This window comes from Salvelinus alpinus, chromosome 16, assembly GCF_045679555.1.
Source record: "Salvelinus alpinus chromosome 16, SLU_Salpinus.1, whole genome shotgun sequence".
Lineage (NCBI taxonomy): Eukaryota > Metazoa > Chordata > Actinopteri > Salmoniformes > Salmonidae > Salvelinus > Salvelinus alpinus.
This window is the reverse complement of record NC_092101.1, coordinates 5,722,938-5,745,371: the sequence shown is the minus strand read 5'-3', so window position 1 is coordinate 5,745,371 and position 22,434 is coordinate 5,722,938. Positions and strand designations below refer to the sequence as shown.

General features: G+C 43.0%; 1 protein-coding gene across 7 annotated transcripts in view; it reads right to left on the bottom strand.

Annotated features, from left to right (window-relative positions):
* camsap2a (calmodulin regulated spectrin-associated protein family, member 2a) overlaps positions 1-22,434 on the bottom strand; it is a 98,344-nt gene that overhangs the window by 14,690 nt on the left and 61,220 nt on the right. For 4 of the 7 annotated variants that reach the window (XM_071344534.1, XM_071344533.1, XM_071344537.1 and 1 more), the window contains exons 3-8: positions 21,632-21,796; positions 20,078-20,158; positions 7,485-7,517; positions 6,794-6,935; positions 6,066-6,205; positions 196-284 (exon numbers count right to left, since the gene is read on the bottom strand). In XM_071344534.1, coding sequence (XP_071200635.1) covers positions 196-284; positions 6,066-6,205; positions 6,794-6,935; positions 7,485-7,517; positions 20,078-20,158; positions 21,632-21,796 — 650 coding nt within the window. The remainder of the gene's footprint in view (positions 1-195; positions 285-6,065; positions 6,206-6,793; positions 6,936-7,484; positions 7,518-20,077; positions 20,159-21,631; positions 21,797-22,434) is intronic. The other 3 variants (XM_071344536.1, XM_071344539.1, XM_071344540.1) reach the window with 1 other exon arrangement.

Sequence of the window (22,434 nt, the reverse complement as noted above, 5' to 3'; positions counted from 1 at the left end):
AAAATTGTTTCACACTTTTACAGTAATAGGTTCATCAGCTGTTGTAGAATATGATATAAAACAGAGGGAAACAATATATTTTGACTGTACTGGGCTTTTAAAACCATTTAAATAGAACAGGAATGATTTAATCTGGATGTCTGAATTTGGCAAAAAATACAAAACAGTTCTGAAGTACAAAAAAACTGCTTTCCTTCAGTGTCCAGAACTCTTGGTTGTACAAAGGAGGGCTTCACCACTTCAAACCACCAGAACAGCTCGGCCATGAACACAAGGTAGTTATTCTGGAAAAGACAAAAACAGACAGGATGTGGTGGTAAAGCTGAGGCTAATAGAAACAGTACTGCGACATGAACTCTTGTAGAAAAACGTAACGGTTCAAAACGGTCAAATGCAGTACACCTGAGCTTCCACAAGATGTCTCTGTTAACTTCAAAAAGACAAACTGTCATGCACATCATAAATACTTAGTTGAGATCAGTCAAATACATTGACATTTTCTTGACGAAAACCTTCATAGACCAAAGAGAACCCAACTGGTTAGAGTAAAGAGTGAGCTAATTTAGTCACTTCGCTTACCTTGTTTATACAGTGTTTCCCCCATCACTTTAATAACCCTCAAAACAGAGGAGCCGGTTCACATTTCCCAAGGTGTCACAATATTTTACAGTACACAGCCAGATCCCTTTAGTTAATATATCATTTACATAATGGTATGTGGTACTGTTGGTACTTGAATGTGCCTGTGCGTGAAAAGAAAACCATTAGCCTAGTTTCTGCTCCTCTCGAGATGGGCACAGAACCAATGAATACGGTTGACCTGTTTGGTCCTTGTGACCTGGTCAGAAACCAGGTCAGAAAGAACAGGAACGAAAATATATTCAAAGAGGTGCTGTCAAAAATACTGATTGATGACACTTACGAATTATGATAAAACACAATCAACGAGTCCCAGAAATGGCATATGATATATGCCGAGTACATATTTAGATAGATGGGAAAATAAACGATGGCCACATCCTCATGACCAATCATGGTGTGTTATTGTTATTCCTTTGTTTACCATCCTCATCCACTGACACTTAGCCCAAAGTCATACTCGTTAGCCAAGAAAACACCCTGCAACAGGAAGGGACAACCTTGACTTGTCCAGTAAGAAATGCTTATGTCCATTTTCAGTTGCAAAATGTTTTGCTACGGTTTGCCCTGATGAACATCACCCAGGGTTCCCCAAGGAGGCTGGCACACACACACGTGTTTCCGATATGACCTTGAGTATATGCGGTGTTCATCAGGTCAGCAACACAATTTCTAACAAAAGGAACATTCCCTTACTCAGTGCAAAAGCAGTGTGTGTGCGCATCTACAGTTGAAGTCAGAAGTTTACACACACTTAGGTTGGAGTATTTTAAACTCGTTTTTCAACCACTCCACAAATTTCTTGAAAACAAACTACAGTTTTGGCAAGTCGGTTAGGACATCTACTTCGTGCATGACAAGTAATTTTTCCAACAATTGTTTAGAGACAAATTATTTCACTTATAATTCACTGTATCACAATTCCAGTGGGTCAGAAGTTTACATACACTAAGTTGACAGTGCCTTTAAACAGCTTGGAAAATTCCAGAAAAGTATGTCATGGCTTTCTGATAGGCTAATTGACATAATTTGAGTCAATTGGAGGTGTACCTGTGGATGTATTTCAAGGCCTACCTTCAAACTCAGTGCCTCTTTGCTTGACATTCAAAAGAAATCAGCTAAAACCTCAGAAATAAAATTGGAGACCTGCGCAAGTCTGGTTCATTCTTGGGAACAATTTCCAAACGCCTAAAGGTATTATGTTCATCTGTACAAACAATAGTAAGTATAAACACCAATGGACCACATAGCCGTCATACCGCTGTCTCCTAGAGATGAACGTACTTCGGTGTGAAAAGTGTAAATCAATCCCAGAACAACAGCAAAGGACCCTGTGAAGATGCTGGAGGAAACAGGTACAAAAATAACGAGTTCTATATTGACATAACCTGAAAGGCCGCTCAGCAAGGAAGAAGCCACTGCTCCAAAACCGCCATAAAACAGCCAGACTACGGTTTGCAACTGCACATGGGGACAAAGATTGTACTTTTTGGAGAAATGTCGTCTGGTCTGATGAAACAAAAATATAACTGTTTGGCCATAATGACCATCGTTATGTTTGGAGGAAAAATGGGGAGGCTTGCAAGCCGAAGAACACCATCCCAATCGTGAAGCACGGGGGTGGCATCATCATGTTGTGGAGGTGCTTTGCTGCAGGAGGGACTGGTGCACTTTAAAAAATAGATGGCATCATGAGGTAGGACAATTATGTGGATATATTGAAGCAACATCTCAAGACATCAGTCAGGAAGTTAAAGCTTGGTCGCAAATGGGTCTTCCAAATGGACATTGACCCCAAGCATACTTCCAAAGTTGTGGCAAAATGGCTTAAGGACAACAAAGTCAAGGTATTGGAGTGGCCATCACAAAGCCCTCACAAAGACCTCAATCCTATAGAAAATTTGTGGGCAGAACTGAAAAAGCGTGTGCCAGCAAGGAGGCCTAGAAACCTGACTCAGTTACACCAGCTCTGTCAGGAGGAATGGGCCAAAATTCACCCAACTTATTGTGGGAAGCTTGTGGAAGGCTACCTGAAATGTTTTACCCAAGTTAAACAATTTTAAAGCCAATGCTACCAAATACTAATTGAGTGTATGTAAACTTCTGAGCCACTGGGAATGTGATGAAAGAAATACAAGCTGAAATAAATACTTCTCTCTACTATTATTCTGACATTTCACATTCCCAAAATAAAGTGGTGATCCTAACTGACCTAAAACAGGGAATGTTTTACTAGGATTAAATGTCAGGAATTGTGAAAAACTGAGTTTAAATGTATTTGGCTAAGGTGTATGTAAACTTCCGACTTCAACTGTATATGTGTGAGTGTGTTAGTGTGTGTGTGACAGATTTACCTCTTCAGCAATATTTACCCTCAGCCGTTTAACAGTATGTCAAGACAGCAGAAGCAGCTAACTCGAGGTGACTCCCCGAAGTGACTACACTGCATTTAAAATAATTGGTACCGTGAGCAGTTTTTGGTCATGCAGAGCATAGCTCCCCGAGTCCATATCAGACCACAGCCAATCCTATTGTTACAAAGCCAATAATCTCTGCAATCCAAATCAACAGTGACTCAAAACCAGAGCACATGAATCATCTTTGCTAATATTCCAGGGTGTTATGTCATAACAGACATAACATTTTCATGTTTTTATCTGTCATGACAGATTATACAGTAGCCAAAACACTGACAAACAACCATCCAGCCAGAACACTGACATACACAAGTATCCAATGTCAAACTCTGTAGCAACTGAACTACAGTAAATTATCATACCTATGATCAATAAAATGTAAACCAAGTTCAATCGTTCAAAACAACACATAGCTCCATCTCAACAGAATCTCCACCACAGCAATCTTTAATCCTATAACTCCAACAATATAACATACAGTACAGCAAACAATCACAACAACCATTTTTATAGCCTGGTCGCAAATCTGGTAATGTTGTTTTGCCAACTCCTGTCTCACCAACACCAGATTGCAAGACAGCACAAACTGATCTGGTACCAGGCTACAATTTCTATTGCAGTGAGCTACAGTAGCCTACCTCCTCTAGGTCTATTCAGCTGCAGCATGAGTGGGGTCCTCCCAGTCCCAGTCTGATAGAGAAACGAGAAATGGTCTCCCCTAGCCCAGATAGCAAAAGCTTGTCCTCTCCCTCCATATGTCTGTCTACCTGTTTCCTCTCACATTAGATCGTGAGCGTTATCTCTCCTAATACCACCACCAGTCAAACATCCATTCTGTTCCGCCCCCGATTTTCTACTGATCTCCAACTCACAACACCGCAACCCTGTCGCCTGATATTACCTCGCCCAGTTGCCAGATTGTCAGATTTTACAGTCACTTACTGTTCTCTGGCGGGTTGCCAGGTTTGGAGATTGCAGCGTGTCACTCCATGTCTGAGATGAGAGCTCATTGGTGCTGACTGCAAAACAAATCTGACGCTAAAGCGTTGGGATGGATAATCTGTTTAGTAGGGACCACACTGGCAACCCCACCCCTCTCAGTGGGAGCCCACACACAGGCTACCATGGGCTATGATGTCATTAATCACTTTACATTAGCAAAGGGGCTGATTAGACCAGAGACCTGTGCGTCTGAGGCCATATTCATAGTCTCAGGTCCCCCATGTCCATAAATGATAAGATTTCTCTCTCTCTCTCTCTCTGTGTCTCTGTCTGTGTCTCCCTCACTGTGTCTCTCTCTCTGTCTCTCTCTCTCTTTAAATTATTATATAAGTAAGAGGTTTTTTGCTGAGTGAGTGGATGATTCTGTGGTCAAGCTGCACAGAAATAGCAACTAGAAGCTCAAACTCCGAAGAAGAGGTTCAAATGAAGAGCACAGAGACTATCTATAATATATATGGCTTTTGTCAGTGGCTAGTATACAGGTTGTTGTGAAATATAATTATGAGAAGGGACAAGCCTCTCAGACTACCGCAATTTGACTGGAACACTCACGGGTACACTCAATATGGTGGCCGGTCCACCTATCACAGACCATTGACTTGAATGGGAATGTAATTCTAATAATTATATTTCTATTGTGGCTAGCATAAACTCAATGTCAGTGTCATGATAGATGCAGTAGGATTTCTTTGCCTCTTCAGCCCCAGGGCTCTGTTTTACCTGACCCGCAGCCTGAATCATCTCCTTTCTAAGCCTTCTGTGAAGTGACTTATTCAGAATCTGCCAGTGTGTCTGGGGTTGCTTAAAGGACCATGTCAGACACAGCTGATTCCAACTCACTACTATTCGGCCCCCCTTGTGAACTGTGTGCTTTAACAGCTACTAGCAACACTTCTCCACTGAAAGGACCAGCACAACTGACAGCTGGGTAGACTCCAATACTCAACACCCAGACAGGGCCAGTGGTACACTGTTGTTTGCATCACTCAAGGCACACAAACACACACACAAACTCTGCCCCAACTCACCTTTTCTCCATTATGACACTTCTCTGCCACAAAAAAAGCAACACATACCATTTTTAACCGCTCATCAGTTTTCAGTACAGTACTTGTGCGACCATACTGTGCAAGAAGAAAGAAAATGGGGAATGCAGAGCTGTTTGTTTCCCACCAGTTTCTATGACTGTCCTAAAACATTGACAACAACACACGTGACCAACACCCACAATGCACAGCCTGGGAGCCAACACAGACACAAGCCAAGTGTTATGTGTCCATCCTTCCTGCACATAGATACAATACATACTGATATAATAGCTTCCAGTGAAAAATGGAGCGCGAGAGAGCGAGGGGCGTAGAAGAGAGAGATGAGAGAAAGGTATATAATGAGAGGGAAGAAGGTGAGAGGAAAGAGAGAGAAATAGGGAAGGCAATACAGACAAAACAGAGACACATCTAGCACAAACAAACCAGATCTGTGGTTTGTGAGGACAGAGAGTTTTTACAGGATCTATTTCAGACAGATCCCATTTTCCACCAGGCTTTCTCCAGCTGTATTACATAATATGAATAGACACGAATCACCAACTCTGGCAATGCTGCACACACTGTAGCTGCCAAGCCTTATGCCTAGTTTTACCCAATGTCCTTAGCTCTTGGACTATCTTCCTTCCAAATGTATTATTTTCTTTGCAAAATCTCCTGAAACCTTTGCCGCCCTTTAAAAATCAACAATTCAAACCGAGTTGGCTGAACTCTGTGTGCAGTAATACCTTTTTCACACTACTGACCTGAGCCAAGCCATGCTGCGCTGTACTGCGCCGGCGTGGTTACACATGCAGCCTAGTTGCTGGAACGGTGCGGGAAAGGACCACGTGAAAACAAAGTATCCCAGCCAACACGGTACGGTATAGACACAATAGTGTGAAAAAGGATGTACATTTGTACCTCAGAGATTCTTTCAAAAAACACACTTAAAAGCCATAACTTTGCCTTGTGGACTTACTTTGACTGACGAGGAGGCGTAGACCATGTCCTCCAGACTGAAGTGGCAGCAGCGGTCGAGGTGCTGTTGACAGAACTCCTGCACCAGCTGCAGGTTGTACAGGCTGTCCACCAGTGACATGCTCTCCTTAAGGCGGATATCTGACAGGGACAGGCCACAAGGACACATCATGGGCTAAGTTGGTTAAAGGGGGGTCTGAGAGACAAGTGATGCACAAATCTCTTGGAAGTGAATCAGAAAGTGAACATCCGTTAGGAGTCGGGCTTCTGGAGGTATTTGTAAGGTGTTTGTCCCTTCTTTGTATGGGATTGACCAATCAGGGATGAGGATACTGGATGTTTCCCAGAAGGTACTCAAGCCGTTTTGATGCGAAAACAGAATCTTATGGAGTGCCTTTAAATCAATCATCACTCTGAATTTGGGGTACTGAGCCTTGTGTGTGTGTGTCCATATCCGATCCCATCCACTTCATCAGCGGGTGGATGATTGATGAGGTTAAGGGTGAGTTGAGACTTGATGTTCATCACTAATAGATGGCTCACTCACTCCTCCTGGAACATGAAAGGCTAGCCAGGGGAGAGCCGTTAACACCTTCAGGCTAAGTGATTGAATATCAGACAGCTATAGGCCTCTCAATAAGGTAATGTGTTGATAGGGAATCACAGACACACACACCGCACACATCCCCCCCCATCAGAATACAGTTTAGTACTGTCTAGTTAGTGTACCTTCCAGTTTGACTAGCTGTGGGCAGTAGAAGTGCAGCAGAGTGGCCAGGGCGCAGCCGTCAGTGGTGTCCTTCAACAGGTTGTCCACAGGGGGGATCCAGGGCACCTGCTGTGCCACCGCCTGCTCCTTCCTGTAGCGAGCCTGGAGCACCACAGGGAAGACAGACAGACAATGGGTCTGGGCATGGCGATAGATGGTGCACGGGAGATTCATACACATACGTACAGACAAAGAAATACACTGACAGAGGCGGACATGTGGGAATGCAGATTTCCATATCGATGGAGTGCATCTCTCATTGGAGTTGAAGAATGATGATATTCTATCATGCAGGGACTAACGACACACAAACCATGGGAATACTTAATTAATCGGACATCAAAACAGGACAATGTAATATCGACTTCATAATAGAGAGCATCACCGTGCATCAATCAGATGTTCAGTAACCTCCAAGTAACACAAATGATCTTTAATGAAATCAAATTGAGGGAAACTGAGTGAACCGCACAAAAAAAGCAACACCAATAACTGCAATCACATGCTGGCGTTCACTTGTGGAATGATGACATTTACTATGGTGACAGTCACCACGGAGACACTATGGAGACGGCGGTGAGAGACATTTCACTATGGAAACGGACAGATGGAAGAGGAAAATATAAGTGTAGCACTGGTCATCTGACTTACAGGCACCAGTTTCATGTACCATTTGGTCGGAGACTTCAGGAGCAAGGAAATACAGAGACACATAGGAGAGAGTGGAGATAGAGCGATACATGGACAGAGGAGGGGCATAGAGAGAGAGAGAAACAAACAAACAGACAAGAAAAGATGAATAATCCAGTCAGCATTGGACTTTGGGTATTTTTGGCCATGCTGGCTAAAATGTCAAATAGAGGATTCTCTCATGTCAAACAGACATCTTTCCTTGAGACAGCTAGTAGAGTGCACCCACAGCAGCAACCAGGGGGATTTGTCGTGAAGCCTAAATTGTGACTGTTCTCCTAGTTGGAAAAAAACAAACAATGTTTGTGTATTTGTACTGCGTTTGCGTGCTTGCAGTCTGTTTGCCTGAAACGGTGTTGGAATTGCTTTGTGCTGCCTTCAGTGACATTGGCCCTTTTTGTGTCCGTTTCTAAAGGTTTGAGACAAGTATTACAGTGCATTGGCAATAAGTGCTGACTGAGTTTGTGTCGAGTCTGACATGACATGTTTCTCACACACTTTCAAGGCTACATCAAAGACGCGTTTGTAAGCATCACTCCTATTGGGTGGCAAATGCTTCCTTAAACACCAACCGTCAACAGTAGCGAAACAACTAACCTACAGTACATTTTGAATGTTGCAGTTCCAGGTTGATGAAAAGGTCAGGTTTTTGCAGTTCCCGGCTGATTGAATAGCACTGATTGAATAGCACTGTTCTTTGAATACTAACGTGAGCCATTCATAGACTGACCTCAAAGGCTCACAATAAAGAGATATGTGCCACACTTCGTGAAGTGGACGATTCCAAGGTATAATCTCATTCACAGGCAATATATTGATCACGCTGATCTTTCATAGTATTGGCTGGAGAATTTATTCAACTACACTTCATCCAAGCCAAGGTCTTGAAAAGTCTTTGGTTTCGCCGGGTTACTTGTGAAACACTAATCAGTGTTTAGGTTTCAAACAATTTAGCTACATTTTCTGTTTTTTTTTAACAAAGTATACAGACATCCTTAAGTTCTAGCGAGAACAACTTCTGGTGTCTGAGTCCAGCCAGTGAGAGTAGGATTGCAGCGACACATAGTGGCAGAGCATGAGTACTAGCGATAACTTAGTACACCCTTCATTCAAAGAGATACAGTTCAAATTGATCAAACCCACAACAGTTGAAATCAAATGAACGGCTAGCAGGCATTACTTCACCTCTCCAGGCACAAATGGCCCATAACATACTGCTACCCTTACATGACACAGCAGAATAAACACGAGCTGAACATTTGGCAGGGGGAGACTGGGGAGTGTGTGTGGGAAGGGGGGTTGATGGTGGTTATGGAGTGCCAGTAGGCATGTCCCAGCAATGTCCCAGGTTGTGGGACTATGGCAGGGAAGGCTATAGGGTAGGGCTATGGCCGGGCTATATCAGGGCTAAACCACAGCTAAAAGACAGGGCAGCCAAGACCACCACTAAAACCCCCTAAAGAGCGCTTAGGCTTAGCCCCAATCCCAACCATCCACCACCACATCAATCAACTTGCTGTCCTGACAGTGTTCTCCCTCTATGACAAATCACATCCTCTCCAACCAGACATGTTCAATTCATACCGCACAGATTTGCAACTTAAAGGGATTACTTCTCTTCGTTTTTTGTTGTTGTTTTACTTCTCTGTCCTGCCATTGCCTTTGACTCCACATTGACCACAAGTGTTTATTGTGTTTCGCAGCGTACTGTGCTGCAGCTTAAAATAAACCCTGGGTCGCCCAGCTCAGCTCTTCTTTGTTCCGATGACTGCAGCACATCTGTCCGTGGAGTGTTACACGTCCCTCAAAGATATCAGCGACTCAAAGAGCGTGACAGATTTAGGGGATGTCTGGAGCTAGCATCCAGGTCAGAGTGCCGGGGGGAGACGGAGAGGGAGAGGGAGCTGGAGAGAGAGAACGTGTGTCTTTTTACTGAATTGCGGGCCTTTTAACTGAAGAATTTGTTTGCTTCGTATGATTGTGTTTTGCGTTTCGTGTTTTGTATTTGCTTCTCATGTATTGTGTAATTGATGTGTATATAGATACAGTATGTATTGTGTAATTGATGTGTATATAGATACAGTATGTATTGTGTCATTGATGTGTATATAGATACCGTATGTATTGTATAATTGATGTGTATATAGATACAGTATGTATTGTATAATTGATGTGTATATAGGTACAGTATGTATTGTATAATTGATGTGTATATAGATACAGTATATATTGTATAATTGATGTGTATATAGATACAGTATGTATTGTGTAATTGATGTGTATATAGATACAGTATGTATTGTATAATTGATGTATATATAGATACAGTATGTATTGTGTACTTGATGTATATATAGATACAGTATGTATTGTGAAATTGATGTGTATATAGATACAGTATGTATTGTGTAATTGATGTGTGTATAGATACAGTATGTATTGTGTAATTGATGTGTGTATAGATACAGTATGTATTGTGTAATTGATGTGTATATAGATACAGTATGTATTGTGTAATTGATGTGTATATAGATACAGTATGTATTGTGTAATTGAAGTGTATATAGATACCGTATGTATTGTATAATTGATGTGTATATAGATACAGTATGTATTGTGTAATTGATGTGTGTATATATATACAGTATGTATTGTGTAATTGTTTGATGTGTTCATGCAGGGCTCATCTGCAAAATAGTCAGCATGAGTCCCTGCTTAAATAAAGGTTAAATAAAAAATATATATTTTTAGCAGACATTACAAGTCCAGCACAGCCAACTGTGCCCTTGTATGCCATGGCTAGCCTGTGATGCCTCATACACAATAGCTGCTTAACAACCTCTGCTTACTCTATTAGTAATCATCTATGTTTACACTTACAGTACCAGTCAAAAGTTGGGCCACACCTACTCATTCAAGGGTTTTTCTTTATTTTTCCTATTTTCTACATTGTAGAATAATAGTGACGACATCAAAACTATGAAATAACACATACGGAATCATGTAGTAACCAAAAAAGTGTTGATGACAGCTTTGCACACTCTTGACATTCTCTCAACCAGCTTCATGAGGTAGTCACCTGGAATGCATTTCAATTAACAGGTGTGCCTTGTTAAAAGAGCATTTGTGGAATTTCATTCCTTAATGCGTTTGAGCCAATCAGTTGTGTTGTGACAAGGTAGGGTTGGTATACAGAAGATGGCCCTATTTGGTAGAAGATCAAGTCCATATTATGGCAAGAACAGCTCAAATAAGCAAAGAAAAAATGACACTTCATCATTACTCTAAGACATGAAGGTCAGTCAATATGGAAAATTTCAAGAACTTTGAACTTTGAAAAGTGTCTTCAAGTGTAGTTGCAAAAACCATCAAGCGCTATGATGAAACTAGCTCTCATGAGGACCGCAACAGGAAAGGAAGACCTAGAGTTACCTCTGCTGCAGATGTAACGGATGTGAAATGGCTAGATAGTTAGCGGTGGTGCGCGCTAATAGACTTTCAATCGGTGACGTCACTTGCTCTGAGACCTTGAAGTAGTGGTTCCCCTTGCTCTGCAAGGGCGCGGCTTTTGTGGAGCGATGGGTAACGATGCTTGGTGGGTGACTGTTGTTGATGTGTGCAGAGGGTACCTGGTTCGCGCCCGGGTCGGGGCGAGGGTACGGACTAAAGTTAAACTGTTACACAGAGGATAAGTTCATTAGAGTTACCAGCCTCAGAAATTGCAAGTAACAGACACATCTCAACATCAACTGTGTGAATCAGGCCTTCATGGTCAAAATGCTGCAAAGAAATCACTACCAAAGGACACCAATAATAAGAAGAAACTTGCTTGGGCCAAGAAACACAAGCAATGGACATTAGACCGGTGGAAATCTGTCCTTTGGTCTGACGAGTCCAAATTTGAGATTTTTGGTTCAAACCGCCATGTCTTTGTGAGACGCAGAGTAGGTGAACGGATGATCTCCGCATGTGTGGTTCCCACTGTGAAGCATGGAGGAGGAGGTGTGATGACGTGGGGGTGCTTTGCTGGGGACACTGTCTGTGATGTATTTAGAATTCAAGGCACACAACCAGCATGGCTACCACAGCATTCTGCAGCGATACGCCATCCCATCTGGTTTGCGCTTAGTGGGACTATCATTTGTTTTTCAACAGGACATTGTTGAACACACCCAACACACCTCCAGGCTGTGTAAGGGCTATTTGACCAAGAAGGAGAGTGATGGAATGCTGCATCAGATGACCTGGCCTCCACAATCACCTGACCTCAACCCAATTGAGATAGTTTGGGATGAGTTGGACAGCAGAGTGAAGGAAAAGCAACCATCAAGTGCTCAGCATATGTGGGAACTCCTTCAAGACTGTTGGAAAAGCATTCCAGGTGAAGCTGGTTGAGAGAATGCCAAGAGTGTGCAAAGCTGTCATCAAAGCAAAGGGTGGCTACTTTGAAGAATCTAAAATAGAACATATATTTTGATTTGTTTAACACTTTTTTGGTTACTACATGATTCCATATGTGTTATTTCATAGTTTTGATGTCTTCACTATTATTCTACAATGTAGAAAATAGTAAAAATAAAGAAAAACCTTGAATAAGTAGGTGTGTCCAAACGTTTGACTGGTACTGTACATGTGCCAGTACAATGTCATAGTAACGTGGTTACAGTAACAACTGTTGAGAAACTTGTTAGGCAACTTTACTTGTAATAAGTGAAGGGTCAGGGAATCAGACAGGCCTATAACCAGACTCAGAGGTGCTTTTCATGAAGATAGAGGGGTTAAAGTGAGTCATCTACAGTGCTGCAGTCATGTTTAATAGAATATCCTAACATCATGTCACATACATTATATATACAAAAGTATGTGGACACCCATTCAAATTAGTGGATTCGGCTATTTTAGCCACATGCGTTGCTGACAGGTGAATAAAATTGAGCACACAGCCATGCAATCTCCATATACAAACATTGGCAGTAGAATGGCCTTACTGAAGAGCTCAGTGACTTTCAACGTAGCACCATCATAGGATGCCACCTTTCCAACAAGTCAGTTCGTCAAATTTCTGCCCTGCTAGAGCTGCCCCGGTCAACTGTAAGTGCTGTTATTGTGAAGTGGAAACGTCTAGGAGCAACAACGGCTCAGCCGCGAAGTGGTAGGCCGCACAAGCTCACAGAACGGGGTCCTTTGGCGACATGCTGAAGCATGTAGCCCGTAAAAATTGTCTGTCCTTGGTTGCAACACTCACTACTGAGTTACAAACTGCCTCTGGAAGCAACGTCAGCACAAGAACTGTTCATCGGGAGCTTCATGAAATGGGTTTCCATGGCCGAGCTGCCGCACACATGTGCATTGCCAAGCGTCGGCTGGAGTGGTGGAAAGCTCGCCGCAATTGGACTCTGGAACAGTGAAAATGCATTGAAACACACTTCACCATCTGGCAGTCCGACGGACTAATCTTGGTTTGGCAGATGCCAGGAGAATGCTACCTGTCCCGATGCATAGTGCCAAATGTAAAGTTTGGTGGAGAAGGAATAACGGTCTGGGGCTGTTTTCATGGTTCGGGCCCCTTAGTTCCAGTGAAGGGAAATCTTAACAGCATACAATGACATTCTAGACAATTCTGTGCTTCCAACTTTGTGGCAACAGTTTGGGGAAGGTCCTTTCCTGTTTCAGCATGTCAATGCCCCTGTGCACTGGTTTGACCCTCCTTTGGCAGCAATAACTTTAACCAAACGTTTTCTGTAGTTGCGGATCAGACCTGCACAACGGTCAGGAAGAATTTTGGACCATTCCTCTTTACAAAACTGTTTCAGTTCAGCAATATTCTTGGGATGTCTGGTGTGAACTGCTCTCTTGACATCATGCCACAGCATCTCCATTGGGTTGAGGTCAGGACTCTGACTGGGCCACTCCAGAAGGCGTATATTCTTCTGTTGAAGCCATTCTGTTGGTGATTTACTTCTGTGTTTTGGGTCGTTGTCCTTTTGCATTAACCAACTTCTGTTGAGCTTCAATTGGCGGACAGATAGCCTTACATTCTCCTGCAAAATGTCTTGATAAACGTGGGAATTCATTTTTCCATCAATGATAGCAAGCTGTCCAGGCCCAGAGACAGTAAAGCAACCCCAAACCATTATGCTCCCTCCATCATAGTTTACAGTTGGATGAGGTTTTGATGTTGGTGTGCTATGCCTTTTTTTCTCCACACATAGTGTTGTGTGTTCCTTCCAAACAACTCAACTTTAGTTTAATCTGTCCACAGAATATTTTGTCAGTAGCGCTGTGGAACATCCAGGTGCTCTTTTTGAATACTTCAGACATGCAGCAATGTTTGTTTTTTTGGACAGCAGTGGCTTCTTTCGTGGTGTCATCCCATGAACACCATTCTTGTTTAGTGTTTTACGTATCGTAGACTCGTCAACAGAGATTTTAGCATGTTCCAGATATTTCTGTAAGTCTTTAGCTGACACTCTAGGATTCTTCTTAACCTCATTGAGCATTCTGCGCTGTGCTCTTGCAGTCATCTTTGCAGGACAGCCACTCCTAGGGAGAGTAGCAACAGTGCTGAACTTTCTCCATTTATAGACAATTTGTCTTACCGTGGACTGATGAACATCAAAGCTTTTAGAGGTACTTTTGTAACCTTCTCCAGCTTTATGCAAGTCAACAATTCTTAATCTTAGGTCTTCTGAGATCTCTTTTGTTCGAGGCATGGTTCACATCAGGCAATGCTTCTTGTGAATAGCAAACTCAAATTTTGTGAGTGTTTTTTATAGGGCAAGGCAGCTCTAACCAACATCTCCAATCTCGTTTCATTGATTGGTCTCCAGGTTAGATGACTCCTGACTCCAATTAGCTTTTGGAGAAGTCATTAGCCTAGGGGTTCACATACATTTTCCAACCTACACTATACATGTTTAAATGATGTTATTAGTTTAAGCACAGTATGTTTGTCTATTGTTGTGACTTAGATGAAGATCAAATCAAATTTGATGACCATTTTATGCAGAAATACGGGAAATTCCAAACGGTTCACATACTTTTCCTTGCCACTGTAGATCTGGTAAAACACATTACTTCTCATACTCTGAGACATATGTTTTGTTGTATATTGTCCCTGCCAAACACACACAAACAGCCAGCTGTCTGTCCAAGCATGATAGCCTATCAGGCAGCACTTCATGCAAGGTCTTTGCAGGCACATACACATCTGTTCTGGGATGGGACATCTGCCTTGCCGCAGTGGCATTGCCTCCTGGGAACTATCCAAGATTTTCTCAAGGCTTTTTTATAGACGTAACTTCTCTCCAGGTTCACAAAAGGTGTTGTGTCATAATTTCCACACAAACTGTGCCCTCCTCCGGATGGGAGGCCCAGCCAAAGTATGAAAAGAAAGACTATACTATATGTCCGCAACAATTTAATGGGTAAGCCAACATTTCGGCACACTGTGCCTTCTTCAGACTTTCTTAAGGACCAGCCACAGTAAAATGATGGCGTGTTTAGATAGGCAAGCAAAGAAGACTGAGGAGGGGATGGGGGAGATGAGAGGAGGGGGAGAGAAGAGAATGGTAGAGGATGGAAATAAGGAGAGGGAAAAAAGGAGTAGAAGACAGAAGAGAATTAGAGAAGAGGAGAGAGGAGGGCAACAGAGCGGAGAGAATGACATCATCTCTCTCTCTCTATGTCAGTTCTGCTGTGTCAGAGGCCATGTTCCCATGTCAACCCTGCTGCTCGGCAGACCATAATACTGAACCAGCCTGCCAGAGCATGAATCAGCTGGTACAACAGACACGCAAACAACAGCCTGTCATAAGGCATTAGAGTCTGCATGTAGCGAGACGCAACAACTCCTAGATAGGTAGCCAGTTTAGTTTCTGACCTGTGTGACCCCAGACTAAATTACAGTTGTCTTATAATTAGCATTGAAAGGACTTGAAAGGAACAAATGGTGTGTGGGGTGTGAAGAAAGTAGGAGAGAGAAAGTACAGTAGCTGTTTGTGCCAATGGCGTGACAATTAACATCTGTCTGTACTGGGTCTGAAGTTCAAATGTATGCAGATGATACAGTGATATATGTGCATGCAAAGAGCAAACAACAAGCTGCACAAGAACTCACTACTGTAATGGTCCAGGTTACAAAGTGGCTCAGTGACTCATGTTTGTATCTCAATGTGAAAAAAAACTGTCTGCATGTTCTAAACAAAGAGGGCAACAGATGCTACTGAGCCAGATGTCTATGCGTCAGGGGAGGAGCTCCAGGTGGTATCCGATTTCAAGTACCTTGGGCATCATACGTAATTCCAACCTCTCTTTTAAAAAGCAGGTGAAAAAGGCAGCAGAACCACAAGGTCTGCCATGAGAGGTGACAGTATAGTTCCCTTAAGGAAAAGCACCTTTAGTCAATCTGCTTTCTCTGCGAGCGCTTCTCATGTCTGGAACACACTGGCATCAGACACACAGAACTGCACCACCTATCGCACCTTCACAAAAAAACATTAAAGGCCAATCAGACTTGTGAACATAATTCCTAGCTGTGTATTGTCGTTTTTCATGTTGTCTGTAGCTTGTGAGGTGTGGAAACACTTAGTTTCTTTTATGTATTTTGTTTTGTTGCTTTTTGTGCTATTGCTCTGTCTGCATGCTACGTGTTGCTTGTCCTATGTTGCTCTGCATGTGTATTGTTATTGTAATTGTTTTTAATAACCCGCCCAGGGACTGCGGCTAAAAGCGGCACTTTTACGGAAACGTTGATTAATGTGCACTTTCCCTGTCAAAATAAAAAATAAACTCAAACATAGGAGTTAGCAGGACCGCACAAACAGATCTGGGATCAGGCTGAGAAAGGGAATTGCACAGAAATATGATGCTGTTCATGTTGAATGCTGCTATGTAACATACAGTATAAACATTGAGGCATAAATATGGAGAGATATACACTGAGTGTACAAAACATTAAAACACCTGCTCTTTTCATAACATAGAATGGTGAATCCAGGTTAAATGAATGGTGAATCCAGGTGAATCCAGGTTAAAGCTATGATCCCTTATTGATGTCACTTGTTAAATCCACTTCAGTCAGCGTAGGTGAAGGGGAGGAGACAGGTTAAAGTAGGCCTTTTGTGCCTTGAGACAATTGAGACATGGATTGCGCATGTGTGCCATTCAGAGGGTCAATGGGTAAGACAAAATATTTAAGTGCCTTGATATCGGATACCACCTGGAGCTCCTCCCCTGTGTATCAAGAATGTTCCACCACCCAAAGGAAATCTAGCCAACTTGACACAACTGGGGGAAGCATTGGAGTCAACATGGGCCAGCATCCCTGTGGATCGCTTTCGACACATTGTAGAGTCCGTGCTCCGACGAATTGAGGCTGTTCTGAGGGCAAAAGGGGGGGATGCAACTCAATATTTGGAAGGCGTTCCTAATGTTTGGTATACTCAGTGTATAAGTGACAGCAGAGGTTAAACCAATGACGTGTATAAACCCTGGATTGCCGATGCAATGTAATGGCCAAATGAGGCTCTGAAGCCACCAGCTGCCATAGTGATAATCCCCAGAATTGTATTGTATTTTTATTTAACTAGGCAAGTCAGCTATGAACAAATTCTTATTTTACAATGACGGCTCACCCCGGACAAACCCTCCCCAAACCCAGACAACACTGGTCCAATTGAGCACTGCCCTATGGAACTCCCGATCACGGCCCGGTTGTGATACAGCCCGGGATCGAACCAGGGTCTGTAGTGACACCTCTAGCACTGAGATGCAGTGCCTTAGACCGCTGCGCCACTCATTAGCCTTTTAAATGGAAGGAGCAGTCCTCCTTAGAAATTCATGGAATTCTACAGTATTTCAATAAAAAGGACAAAATTAGAAAATGACATCGTAGTGGGGATAGTAACATTAGTGCTCTCTAAAACAATACTTTAAGGAATATGTTTTTATATTATTTTTTAGATCACATACTATAATTTAAAGTATGCATCAAGGTGTCTGTAATAGAACATACTTGGCAAAAACGAAATGTAGACATTAATAAATGCATTTTTTATAGCTTCCAAAATATTTCTTTACAATAGAGGAGTACCAAAATGGCGCTTTCAATGGTGCTTTCAATACAGCGCCCCTGTCAGTCATCCAGGGTTTATACACATCATTGGATTGAACTTGAATTGAATCATTTTCCATTTGTATTAAGGAATTGAATTTGAATTCAATAGTTTTAAATTGGCATTACACATAATGAATTACTAACTTCATACATGCAGTCACGTGCACAGATAGAGCCCTAGGGATGCTGGAGTATCTGTCCTTTTGCCCTCCTATGGAGAAAGTGTCCTTTTGATCGATGCTATTTTTTTAAACTAATGAACCCCTCCCTGCCCTACTGCCACCGGGAGCCAGCAGTGCACTGCTGCCAGAGCCGGCGGAAAACGTGTGGCGAGAAAGCATTTGCCCCAGTACTTTTCAATCCACTTTCAAAGCAGCAGCAGAAACAACGGAGCCAGTTACTTCTCAGCGCATTTTTGTGTTCCAGTTCAACATTTACCTGCTCTGTCGCAGTCTACCATTGAAGACTAGACGCAGAAAAGTCTTACTATTTGTATCTGAGTAATATGATTGCCTGCAAATTCTGAAACATTGTCTACTCAGATTTGTTTTTAAAACTAGCCTACAATGCAATGCAATGCAAAAGAGTAATATGATTGGCCATTCAAGAAAAGGTTAAAGAGCCCTGATCTAAAGGGAATAGCAATGGTGAACCTGATCAAATGTCTGGAGGTGTTTGCCAAATGTTTTCTTTTGCAGTGACATTTGCTGCATCTGACCGTTTCGGAAAGACAAAAACAGTTTGTTGACAACGTGTATACAAATAGTTTCACTTCAATAATGTTTCGCATTTTTTCCCCCCGAACCTAAATATGCTGCACTGCCTAGAAATTCTGAAACATTGTCTACTCTGATTTTTACACACTTCAATGCAAAAGATCAACTGTCATTTCACCTGTTAAATTCTACTGTAGCCTACAGTGCATTTGGAAAGTATTCAGACCCTTTGACTTTTTCCCATTTTGTTAAGTTAGTCTTATTCTAAAATGGATTCAATTGGTTTTTCCCCCCTCATCAATCTACACACAATACCCCATAATGACAAAGCGAAAACAGATTTTTGAACAAAAATGTTTTGCACATTTATAAAAATCCAAAAACTGAAATTTCACATTTACATAAGTATTCAGTTCATTTGCTATGAGACTTGAAAATGAGATCAGGTGCATCCTGAGGTGCATCAGGCATATTGAGCTCAGGTGCATACTAAGGTTGAGCTCAGCATCCTAAGGTTGAGCTCAGATGCATCCTAAGGTTGAGTTCAGGTGCATCCTAAGGTTGAGCTCAGGTGCATCCTAAGGTTGAGTTCAGGTGCATCCCGACGTTGAGCTCAGGTGCATCCTAAGGTTGAGTTCAGGTGCATCCTAAGGTTGAGCTCAGGTGCATCCTAAGGTTGAGTTCAGGTGCATCCTAAGGTTGAGTTCAGGTGCATCCTAAGGTTGAGTTCAGGTGCATCCTGAGGTTGAGCTCAGGTGCATCCTAAGGTTGAGTTCAGGTGCATCCTAAGGTTGAGTTCAGGTGCATCCTGAGGTTGAGCTCAGGTGCATCCTAAGGTTGAGTTCAGGTGCATCCTAAGGTTGAGTTCAGGTGCATCCTAAGGTTGAGCTCAGGTGCATCCTAAGGTTGAGCTCAGATGCATCCTCAGGTTGAGTTCAGGTGCATCCTAAGGTTGAGCTCAGGTGCATCCTCAGGTTGAGTTCAGGTGCATCCTCAGGTTGAGTTCAGGTGCATCCTAAGGTTGAGCTCAGGTGCATCCTAAGGTTGAGCTCAGATGCATCCTCAGGTTGAGTTCAGGTGCATCCTAAGGTTGAGCTCAGGTGCATCCTAAGGTTGAGCTCAGGTGCATCCTAAGGTTGAGTTCAGGTGCATCCTAAGGTTGAGCTCAGATGCATCCTAAGGTTGAGCTCAGATGCATCCTGTGAATCCTGGTGAACGCTATGATCCCTTATTGATGTCACTTGTTAAATCCACTGCAATCAGTGTAGATGAAGGGGAGGAGACAGGTTAAAGAAGGATGTTTAAGCCTTGAGACAATTGAGACATGGATTGTGTATGTGTGGTATTCAGTCAAGTTCAGTTTTTATATGTTTTGGGGCATATTTTAGTACGTACCGTTTATAAATGAGGCCCCGGGAGTGGTTCTAGTAAAGTTGTGGTACTTTTTAAATCCCTTTCATCTGTGGTTCTAGCTTGTTTAACCGTTTTTTTTTGTTGTTGCAGAAAATGAAGGCCTATGTTTGAAAAAAATCACTTTGAGCACCAGCCCCATCAAATGTTCTGTGCACAGCACTGCATACATTGGATTTGAAACAAGTGCTTATTTAATTGTAAGACCAGGTCATTCAAATCTAGAGGATGGTCCTAAAAGCAGCATCATAAGAGAGAGTGGAGTGGGTAGGGGGAAGGAAGAAGACATAAGAAAAGAAGAGAGTACTCACCCCTGGCTTGCCAACAGGCTCAACACTCTGCATCTCTCTCCTCAGCTCCTGAGAGATGATATCTTTCAGATACTCATTTACCTGGTTAATAAAAGAGAGAGAGAGAGAGAGAGAGAGAGAGAGAGAGAGAGAGAGAGAGAGAGAGAGAGAGAGAGAGAGAGAGAGAGAGAGAGAGAGAGAGAGAGAGAGAGAGAGAGAGAGAGAGAGAGAGAGAGAGAGAGAGAGAGAGAGAGAGAGAGAGAGAGAGAGAGAGAGAGAGAGAGAGAGAGAGAGAGAGAGAGAGAGAGAGAGAGAGAGAACAGGATTCATTACAAACGTCAACAGGTCAATGTTACAAGATAAAGATAAACCTAATCAGTTATTCAATGTTCCCATAATGTAACATCTATCTTGTAAAATTGGAGGGCGTTCACCTTAGACTGTATGTCAACCCATTTTTTTTTGTTCTTACTGCCATGTGAAATAACAATATGATTTAAGAAATCTTTACAAAAACACAGTCCTTTCAAAACATTTCGAGCCTTCCAGCAATTTCCTTGATTTGAATATTGGAGTCCATTGTTTCCTGGAGACTCCCACAGTTTGTCAACATCTGCAGAGTATACCACATGGTTCCCCCGAAAGGTTCCATATTTGACGTTTGGGTGTGTGTTGTGTCATGTGTTTGTGTGTCTATATGTATACTGTATGTCTGTGTACAGGTGTGTAGAGGTGTCTGTGTGCATCTATAAATGGATAGTATTCATGACTGTGTATTTTAGTGTACGAGTCTCCAGCAGGCCAGAGCTGGCAGCCCCCAAGTGTTCCCAGCAGTGGAATGTAAACAACAGCCTGTACTGGGCCTTGAGGAGGTGGAGTGTCTCCCTTGACTGGTTCAGCAGCACTCACTAAGCCTGCGTCCCAAATGGCACGCTATTCCCTATTTTTGACCAGGGCCCATAGGGCTCTGGCCCGAAAGTAGTGCACTATACGTTCCATTTGGGACACAGACTAACACCCCCCTACCACTGTCACACTGCAGAGCCAGCTGCATAGGGACGGGCCCATGGCAAGACCGCCTCCTCACAGGACAACATGCTCAGGCGGTCCCAATTCACTCCCTAGCTCTTCTCTGTTGATGAATTGTATTTGTTTATACAGGAAAAAATTATGCCAAGTATACAGTTACAAATAATATTTTGGAATTTTCACCCTTCTCCCTTCTCAGTAGACCTACTGATTTTCAGTGGATTTCCTGTCCTACATAGGGGAAAGAGAGAGCAGAGTAGTAAGAACCAGTGCAGTACAGATTGGCTTAGCTAAGCTCAGTTCGGCTCCGTGGTGGGAAAAGGGAACAAATGTATGGTGTCCAGCTGGTCTAGACTGTAAATGGTCCTACTTGTGTGTGTGTGTGTGTGTGTGTGTGTGTGTGTGTGTGTGTGTGTGTGTGTGTGTGTGTGTGTGTGTGTGTGTGTGTGTGTGTGTGTGTGTGTGTGTGTGTGTGTGTGTGTGTGTGTGTGTGTGTGTGTGTGTGTGTGTGTGTGTGTGTGCATTAAATGCCATGCAGGTGTCTACCTTGTTGATCCAGCTGGTCATGGCGTCCTCTGTGTCGTATGGGGTGTCGGCGTCTTCGCCGTTGTGGGAAGAGTACCGGAGGACGCACGCCACCACCTTCTCCACGCTCACAGTCTCCACCGTGTACGCCATCATCAGTGTGTCGATCACTGCCAGGTGGGCGCTCTGAAAGGGGACACGATAAACAGAAAGGGAGCTCAGTATGTACCGTGGAGTCATGGACCTCATTCTAATCTGGTTACTCATGTAGCTTCCTTACTCCCTCTGCACTTGTCAAGTTGGTTAACTGGTACCATGGCCCTAGACTTTTTTTTGGGGCCAGGGCACAGAAACACAAAGCGGTAAGGTAAAACCTACACAAAGCATCAGTGTAAAACCCCAACTACCAGTGTGAAACCCCATATTGGAAAAACCCGATAAGAGTTTGGAATATGGTGGAATCTACAGAAGACCAGGCCTATCAGAAGGGTGTGGCCATCTTGATAAGGCCTATCCAGATCCATCCAATCTACGAGGGGGCACAACAAGGATAGAGGGAAGGGAGTAGGTTATGGGAATGGAATTGAACCATGGCGTGCTATTCCTCCTCCACATATTGCCTGGCAGATCTGTCTCCAGTTGGCCGCTCCCCAGTGGCTGTTGCCCTGGAAACAGTTGGGTCCGTCCCTCGTTGTGCGACCCAATTAAATGTGTTCACGCATACTGACAGGGAGAGAGAGGCCTACACCAAGCCTGCAGCCTGAGTCAGGAGTTTAGAGCGCGTCTGTCTCAACCACAGACTGAAATAGAACAGTAATATAATG